The sequence below is a fragment of the Colobus angolensis genome, unplaced genomic scaffold, assembly GCF_000951035.1.
Source record: "Colobus angolensis palliatus isolate OR3802 unplaced genomic scaffold, Cang.pa_1.0 Scaffold68, whole genome shotgun sequence".
Lineage (NCBI taxonomy): Eukaryota > Metazoa > Chordata > Mammalia > Primates > Cercopithecidae > Colobus > Colobus angolensis.
In genome coordinates this window covers 8,185,145-8,194,444 of record NW_012120487.1, presented here as the reverse complement: position 1 = coordinate 8,194,444, position 9,300 = coordinate 8,185,145, and the positions used below count along the sequence as shown (strand labels likewise).

Sequence of the window (9,300 nt, the reverse complement as noted above, 5' to 3'; positions counted from 1 at the left end):
CACTATCACCATTACCATTCTCAGCATCAACATCTTGACCATCACCATCCTCACCATCATTATCATTATCATCATCATCATCGTCACCATTCTCACCATCACCATCCTCACCATCACCATCTCATAATCACCATCTTTACCATAATCATTCTTACCAGCACCATCACTAACATCATCATCATCATTATCACCATCACCATTCTCACCCTCACCATCCCCACCACACTCTCATTATCACCATCATATCATCATCACCACCCCTAGGAAAAGTTTAGAGAAGGAGAGGATGGAGCATCCTAAAATACAAGTTTTTTAATGAGGAAAGACAGGCAGAGTTGAAGCTGGGGAGGGGATATCAGACCATGGAGACCATCAGAACACCAAACTAAGAAGCTTAGCCTTTCTCCAGGAGTAATGGGGAGTCCTGAAGGACTCTCAGCAGGAGAGTACACTGTCAGATTTGTGTATAGACAGAAAACCAAGCAATCTCCACAGGAAGGGAGGCCACCAGTCAGGACCCTGGTCCTGGGCTATAGCACAGCAGGCAGGAGTGAGGAAGGGCGGATGCGTGGGCAGAGGCCCTGCTCTCTCTGCCACTCCTTTCCCTGCTCACAGCTCTCCCCCCGCATCTTCACTAATGGGTTCAGCACCTCCAGCTGCCCTGATTTGCCCTGATCCCCTCTCCTCTCTCATGCCTGAGGCCCAGCTGACCACCAAATCTGACCAGCTCTACTTTAGAAATTCAACAAGATAACCCCAGGGTGGAAGTGCTGGTGCTATGCCTAGCCACAGCGGGTATTCTAAGTGTAGTGAACTGTAAATGTCACCTTAGTTCCTACAGCTTTGGGTTTAAATTCTCCATTATTCCAGACGACTGTCAGCTCTCACCAAGACCAGAAAAGAAGCCTCTGCACTGGTATGGCTGCCCCCAGGCCTTCCTTCTTCTGGATGTCTTTCTCAAACTGCAAAGCTGGTCACGTCCCATTAACTAGAGGACAAGCTCCAAATTCCTTGCCATGGCATCCCAGGCCCTGAAGAGCTGAGCCCCACTCCCTCCCCACTTTTTCCTTCCTCCCCTCTGCCTCTTATAGCCACAATGGCCCACTTGCCTTATTCTTTCACCATATGGCTTTGATCGTGCTGCTCTTCTGCCTGGAATGTCTTTCCCCATCTTCTCTGCCTAGCGAACTCTTATCGCATCTACAAAGCCCAGCTCACCTTCTCTGTGAAGCCTGTTTCCTCCCCATCAGGAGGCAAATAGTCTCTCCCACTAGACCTCTAGCCCCTAAAAGACATGGACAGCTTAATGCATGTTGGTATTGGCTACCCCTCACCCCTGTATCCTAATTAGCTAATTCTATTCCCTTGTACTTATATCTCCCCATCTATCCAAACTTTCCATGGGTCTGGCACAGAGAACCAGTGGGAGGAGGCTGAGGGGAGGACAGGCAAGAGCACTGCAGGCAGTGTTGACCCAGGCACCAATGAGACCACGCAGGATCCAGGGAGCTTTGCCTCTAGAGTGTCTCCCTGGTTTGTAAGGTGCTTTCCTCCCTTCCCTTATTGGAGTCAATTTGTGCTGGCTCTACCAGCCTGCATCTCTGAAACACACACTCACACACACCTGCACTCATGCAGAGGCCTCCCCAGTGCAACAAATACCAATCCTCAATCCTGAGAACAATGCCTTTACATATGTTCCATGTCAGGCATGATGCCAGGTCTCCCCCAACACACACACACACACACACACACAGGATCCCACTGTGTTCTCCCAATTGGCCGTACAAGGCTCAGAGCTGGTGGGGAGGGACTCCTTCTGCCAAGGTCACAGAAGTGGGACATGAAGGAGCAGGGATTTGAATCTGGGCCTGGAGGTCACCACAACATGTGCCATTTCCAGCCCACCACGTTGCCTCCACAGCACGTGAACCCATGAATCTATCAACAGTTACTCATTAATACCCAGCAATATTCCCTCCTCCCCTCCTCTCCCCTCTACTGTCACTCCCATCAGCCTGCCCACCGCCCCAGAGCCAGCTCTGTTTAAGAGGGGGACAGGAAGGATGCTCCCTCCACACCCCTGCCTTTCCTCTGCTGTCCCCCAGGGTCCAGCCTCCTCACTGGGAGGATTATGATGGCAGTGGTGACATGGGTGGCTTTGGGCCCAAGGACTTCTCCCAGTGACCTCTGCTCAGGGAATTGCACAGACAGAGGCAAGTTGACTGTAAACTGCCTGCTAAATGACTACAAACCAGCCCAGACCGCTCCAGCTCTGAACAGAACAACAGACCAGGGCTGGCCCGTGGAGGGGGCAGGGCTGGGGAGAGCCTGCCCAGGTCCCGGGGGAGCCATCCCCCTCCTTCCCTGAAACCCTGAGCACAGCCACCCAGGTGGGAGGAGAGGAGGCGTAGGGGTTGCTGAGGGTTGCCTGGACCTGGATCCCTAACTATTAGGTCCAGCAGGGCCCCCAGATATACCCCCTTCCCGACCCCCTCCTCCTAACTCACACAGTGTACAAATGAGAAAACTAAGGCACAGAGAGGAAAGGGGCTTGAGCAAAGTCTCCCAGGCTGTTAGAGACACAGCCCAAGTTGGAGTCCCTATTTCACATCTTTTCTCCCTGGGTCTGTACCTGACCAGCTGTGTGACCTTGGAAGTCACTCAGCCTCTCTAGGCATTGAAGATTCACAACTACTGGCATTTCCATTCCACAGAGCTGTTGGGCGGATCAATATCGGTCACAGTGGTAGCCCTTCATCTAGATATAACACCTTACAGTTTACAAAATATTCCTATAGCTCACCTCTTCTCTGATCTTTATAATGACCCTGTGAAGCTCTGTGCAAAATTGGGGCGGGGGTCCCAATTTCAGATGAAAATGAGGCTCAGAAAGACAAAGGTCATAGAGAGTTTGGAACAGGACTTGAACTAGAACCCAGGACTCCCAAACCAGTGCTCTTCCCATCACTAAATTACACATAAGGCTGGGAATGCACGAAGACTCTAAAGGATACTGCCCAGTTCATGCCACCAAGGTTAGACTTGACCTGCCCTGGAGCTCTCAGCCGCTCTGAGACCCAGAGGTAGAAGACCCAAGGTGAAGGGTGACGTGTAAGTCACATGCGTCTGAGCTCCAAACCTTGCTCGTTAGCTGTGCAGCCTCTCCTTCTGGACCTCAGAAGGGCTCAGAAGGTGGAACTACAGAAGGCACCAAAAGGCTTAGGATGAGGGCTGAACTGCACCCTGAATGCAGGAGTGCCTGGCAGGGCGTCAGCACTCATTAGCTTTTGTTTCAAGCACGTGAATGGTGTGCTGCGTTTACTGTGTCTACACCATAGCTTCTGGTTCAGGGCTCCAAATCCAGGGGCATTCTGACCAACCCTTAGGCTAAGGGAGGGAAGGAGGGAGGGAGGGAGGGAGGGATGGATGGATGGGATGGATGCTCAGGAGAGCAGAGAGAAGAACGAGTCAAAATGAGAAGAATGAAAAGACAACTAAAGGTTAGGGGGTGAGGCATGGCATAGAGGCACAGTGTTCAGCCCTCCTGGCCCCAGCTGACCTGGCCCCACCCAGCCCCACTACCACCTACCTTGGGGTAACACTGGCACATGCTCCAGATGATGCCCCCAATCACCATGATGCTGCCCATGGCATAAAAGGTGCCATAGACCTGGGGCCGATCATGGCTCATGAGGAATGTACCGAGGGCCAGCAGGAAAAGCCCCAGCACAATGAAGCCGATCCGGAAGGTCTTCTCATCAGCCATGCTGCCTGGCCAGGCCCTGGCCTGCACCCCCCTGGAGGAGGAGGCGGCTGTAGTTCAGCCTAAACACCCAGACAGGCTCACAAAGGGAGAGAAGACACTGAAACCGCTGCAACTCGAGGCTTCAAGGGAGAGCAAGATCCCTTTCGATCCAGCTCCAGTCCCTGGGCCCACCAGTTCAACAGGGCTGGAGGCGGCTCGCTTCAACAGACCCACATACCAACCCAGCCACCTTTACTCCTCGCCCTCTCACCTTCCCTCTGGGCCCGGCTGGCCTGGAGTGTGTGTGTTTGAATCTGAGTGAGGGAGCACGCAGGGGAGGGAGAGTGGGAGGTTATGGGGGCTGGGCCCCAGCCAAGGCTTTGACATCACCTCATTTGCCTACTGTGGGGCTGAGCTGGGTGGACAGGCAGCCTCATACCTTCCAGCTCTGGGAAACAGGATACAGTTCTGCAGCCGAGAGCCGTTAGAATGCTGTTGGAGGATTCCCGGATCCCACAGGCTGGTATTTCAGAATCCTGAAGAATTCTACACTCTTCAAGGACATGTGCCTATCCAGGGTTCAGGAATAATGGCCCATATTTACTGGCTGGTGACTCTGTGCATAGCACCATTCTAAACATGTTACAGCTATTAACTCATTGAAGGGAACCCCATGAGGCAGCTACTACTATCCCCACTTTACAGAGGACCCTGGGACACAGAGAAGTAACTTGCCCAAGGTCACACAGCTAGAGATGGCAGAGCTAATGGGATGTGAACCCAGAGGCCGTGGGCCTAGCCACAGCGTGATACTGCTTCACTGCAGCTTGAGGGTGAAGAGTGCAGCTCTGGTGGCAAGGCAGGCTGCCTGGGTTTGGATTCTGGCTCCTCTGCTGTGGGGCAGCGTGGTCATGATCAGGTTACCTGCCTTACCTCAGTTTCCTCCTCTGTAAAATGGGAATACTAATGGTACCTCCCAGGATTGGTGCTGTCTCCAGGCCTGGCCTCCTTGGGTTCCTCCATCCCCTTCACATTCACACGCTATGCACCACCCAGCTCTGCTTTCAGTGAGCTGCTCCCCACCCACCCCAAAACTCACAACAGGCTCTGGGAATTAGTGCCCCTCCAGGGTGTGAGTGACAGATAGCCACTTCCTCCATTTCCTTGCAGCCTGATCTAGGAAGACGCCTTCCTAAGAATAACACTAATGAGGCGTTTTAGTCCTGGGGACAGGCTGATGGAAGAAATCAGATTCCTTTACAGGATTACAGGAAAATGAGGAGAGGACCATCGGTCTCTTCAAGAGGACGTTCACTTGGCGTTTACATGGGGTTAAATCGCCACTGCAGGATAAAAGGCTTTGGCTGGGCTTCCTGACTTGCTGGGCTTGGGGACTTCCTGTTGGCGGTCATCACCTTCTCCCCTCCCAGCAGCAGGGCTGCCCTTGTTCCCTAACCCCACACCTGTGCTCACAGCTGCCCCTCTAACTGCTCGTCCCTCCCACAGTCCCTTTTTCTAACAGGGGTTTCTCCTTCCCCACACCCACCATCGCCAGCACTCAGAGCCCAGGTGCACTTGACAGTCGGCAGAGGAGGTCCTGGAGGGAGCTCGGGGGCCCTGGCTGAGCGATGGCTGAGGGGCAGGAAAGGGCTGAGTTATCAGGTCATGTCCAGGTCTGGTTCTCAGGGTGAGCTCAGGCAGGTGACTGTGCTCCGGGCTTGAGTTTTGTCAACTGCAGATCCCAGATTTTGTACAGGGAAGGGACATAAGGGGGCTGGAAAAAGGCAAGTGCTTTGTAATCTGTGACTATTAACAAAGCAGGATCCTCCAGGGAAACATTATTATCATCATCTACTACAGGCTCAGAGAAGGGAAACAGCGAGTCCCTCGGCGAGTCCCGTGTCACCTAGCCGGTGCCCCTCCCTGGAAAGTAGACGGAGGCCCAGAGGGACCTCGGCCCGCCTGGCCCGGGAGCCCAGGCGCGCGGCGGGAACGGTCTCCGCAGCCGCGGTCCTTCAGGGCCTCGTGCGCCGCCCGGCGCTGGGCAAGGCCCTTCCCCCGGGGGCGGCGGCTGGGCTCGGACCTGGTGATGAGCAGTCGCGGCGGGGAGGGGAGTCATCGCCCCCGTTTCATAGGCGAAGAAACCGAGCCCGCGGAGTGGCAGGAGCTGGCTAAGGTCTCCCTCAGCTGAGTCGGCGGCTGGGCGGTGACGGGACCTCCCCTCCCAGCCCCATGTAGATGGATCTGGTCTTCAGCCATTCTTCAGAGGCCTCGCGGTCAGCCAGGCACTCTCCTCCTCTCGCGCCTTTTCTTTCCTCTACACTGCCCAGACTTCTTTGCCCCTTTTCTCTCTGAGTCGCTTCTCCTCTTAAAAAAAAAAAAAACAAAACAAAACAAAAAAAACGATAACAACGAGTAAGAAATTCAGTAACAAGTAGGAAGCAAGTAGGCACTCAGGAAAATGGGTCTCACCTAAGCTCTTCCACAGAGTCAGGCTAGGGATTAAGTAAGGACATATGTGTAGGGTACGCTGGAAATGTTCGGGTGCAGCAGCTCACCCTCCTCTCCTGCAGTGCCGCCCCCTGCTCCGCGTCCCGCCTTACTTCACCTCCCCCGGGCGACTTGGGGGACGGGGGAGCAGAGCAGGCGGAGTCTTTCGTTGTCCAGCAGAGGGCGCGCTAACCCTTGCTTTCGGGATCCTCCTTGAGCGCAGGCTCTCAAGGGAGACACTCCGAGGCAGGGAGGGAAAGAGCACGCCCATTTGACAGAGATAGACACCGAGGCCCATGCAGGCAAGGCGAGCAACCCAACGTGGCAGAACCTGGGAACAGACAGTAGAGCTAGGAGTCCACCCAGGTCCCCAGGCAGTCTCTGGTTGAGTCCCTACTGTGTGGGGGACACTGAAGGGTTAGGAACTCGCAAACACAGGGCTTAAGGGATGGATGGCGCTCAGTCCTAACTTCTGGGGCACCTTCTGGGGCACAATATGGTAATGGCTCTGTGATGCGTGCGAGGTCCCGAATGTGCACAAAGCAGAAAGAGGAACAGATGGGAATGAGGGGTGAAGGAACAGATTCACAGAAGGGACCCTTGAGAAGGCAGATGGAGTTCTGATGCGGCAGGAGAAGCCTTCCAGGCACAGAGGCCAGCATGTGCAAAGGCACTGAGGCACGTACCCACCAACACATGGCTGGCGAGAAAGCTCTAAGTGCTGTGCACAGGCTGCCTGCATTGTGTCTTCCTCCCCAGATCTGCCCCTCCCGCAACCCCATCTTTCCAGTTAGTGATCCGTGCCACCGACCCCACCTCCTCCCTCACACCCACATCCTATGGGCTCTACCTCCAACATGTAAAAATCCAATCACTTCTCACCCCCCACGACTGCTCGTCACCGGGTCTGAGCCTCCATCATCTCTTTCTCTCCCTAAGGAAGGATGGTCTCTACTTCCGTCCTTGACCTCCGAAGTCTCTTTGCAACCCCAATACTGGGTCAGAACATGTACCTCTTCTGCACGGAGCCCTGTAATGGCTTCCCATCTCATCAGAGTAAAAACCAAATGCTTTAAGATGACCCAAAAGGCTCTGGATAATTGGCCCACGCTGCCTACATATCAATCCTCTGAGCTTGCCTCCCACCGCGCCCCCTCTCATTCACCCACTCCACCACCCTGGCCCCATGCTGTTCCCGGAACACGCATGCACCCCAGGACCTCCGCACCTGCTGTTCCTTCTGCCTGGAGTGCTGTCCTTCCTGTAGCTGCATGGCTCCCTCCCTTACCTCCTTCAGGCCTTTGCCCAAATGTTGCCTTCACAGTAAGGTCTTCCCTGATTCTGCTATAAAACTGCAGAATCACCTCCCCAGGGGTTCCCTGTATTCCTTTCCCAATGTTTCTCCATAGTGCTCACAGCCACCTATCATACTATATGCGTGATTTATCTTGTCTCTTGTCTGTCTGTCTCCCCCAGCTAGAACTCAAGCCCCCACAGGGTGGGGACTTTGTTTTGAGCACTGCTCTATCCCCAGGGGCTAGGACAGGTAGGCTCTGAATGCTCATGTGAATAGAGGGATGGAATCTGCGTGCCTGGGAGAGAGAGGCCGGAGAGGAAATGCAGGCAGGAAACCTGCTGGGGCTAAGGCGTCTGACATTTTTCACAGAGGTTATGCAGGGGAAAGACGAGAACCAGATTTTAATGTTTCAGTTAGAGAAAGATCCCAGTGAGCAGCGATGAGCCACTGAGGGGGTAGCATAGGGATTTCTGACTGGGATGGGCTGATTTAAGGGGAGAGCTCCAGGAGCAGGGGTCACCAAGCCCACCCAGCAGGTAACAGAAGCCCGGGAGGGGCCCAAGGAAAGCATGGGAGAGGTCTGAGCTCTGAGTATCCGTCATCTGAGACTCTGCTGGCCAGCACAAGATGAGGTCTGAATAGGAGGTGAAGAAACTGGACGGTTGGGCCCAGGAGGAAAGAAATCAGCAAGCAAACTGGTGCCCCCGGGGGCTGCAGAGTGGCGGCGCTGGCCCTCACGTGGCTCCATGGTCAGGCACCGTGCCGGTGGGCGCGAAATGGGGAGCCCCCATTCACAGCGAGGCCACTTTGGCTTGGAAGAGGACAGTAACATGGCTTGGTCAGGAGTCTGTCTCCCTCTGCACCCCTGACTCAGCCTCTTCCATGATGCTGGTGACCTTGAGCAAATCATGGCCCCTCCTGTGGGCTTCCAGTTAGGACACAGATGAGTGGATCGGACGGAAAGGCAGCAAAGGTCTCTCTGTGCTTCCAGCCCTCCCTGCCCTTGCCCCTTCAGTGCCTGCCCAGTAAAATGGTGCCTCCTGGTCACACTGGCAACTCATTAACTCACCTAACCCACCCAAGGTCACTTCACACCTACACCTCCAGGTTCCTAGACTGTCCTGTGTTAATACCAAGAAGGGAGGGTGAAGCAGTGACTGTAAAGGAGAGGAAGGGAAGGAGGCACAGGAGGCATCCAGAGTTTGGTGATGGGGGAGGGAGAGGGTCAGAAGAGATCCCCAGGTTGCTGAAGAGCCAGCCCCCAGGAAGCGCTTTAGGAGAGAGGGAATAGTCAGTGCAAGGGCCTCAGTGAGACTGGCTGGAGCAGAGAGCAGGGGGAGGGAGTGTCAGGAGATGAGAGGGTCAGGAGAGAGGACAGGCTCAGATCAGGCCTCAGAGCCCCCCTCTCCCCAGACCAGTGTCTGGGCTTTTTTTCTTTTTTTTTCCGAGAAGGAGTCTCACTCTGTTGCCTAGGCTGGAGTACAGTGGTGCGATCTTGGTTCACGGCAACCTCCACCTCCTGGGTTCAAGCAATTCTCTGCCTCAGCCTCCTGAGGAGCTAGGATTATAGGCACCCGCCACCAGCTAACTTTTGTATTCTTAGTAGAGGTGGGGTTTCACCATCTTGGCCAGGCTGGTCTTGAACTCCTGACCTCATGATCCACCCACCTCAGCCTCCCAAAGTGCTGAGATTGCAGGCGTGAGCCATGGTGCCTGGCCTGGGCTTTCATTATTCAAGGTGAGCTGGGAGCCACAGGGGCGGGGC

At 54.7% G+C, this 9,300-nt stretch overlaps 1 protein-coding gene across 1 annotated transcript in view; it reads right to left on the bottom strand.

The window, feature by feature from the left end:
- Positions 1 to 4,028, bottom strand: part of BSND (barttin CLCNK-type chloride channel accessory beta subunit) — a 10,865-nt gene extending 6,837 nt beyond the window's left edge. The window contains exon 1 of the mRNA XM_011926362.1: positions 3,593 to 4,028. Coding sequence (XP_011781752.1) covers positions 3,593 to 3,769 — 177 coding nt within the window. The 5' untranslated portion in view covers positions 3,770 to 4,028. The remainder of the gene's footprint in view (positions 1 to 3,592) is intronic.
- Between the last annotated feature and the right edge of the window lie 5,272 nt (positions 4,029 to 9,300).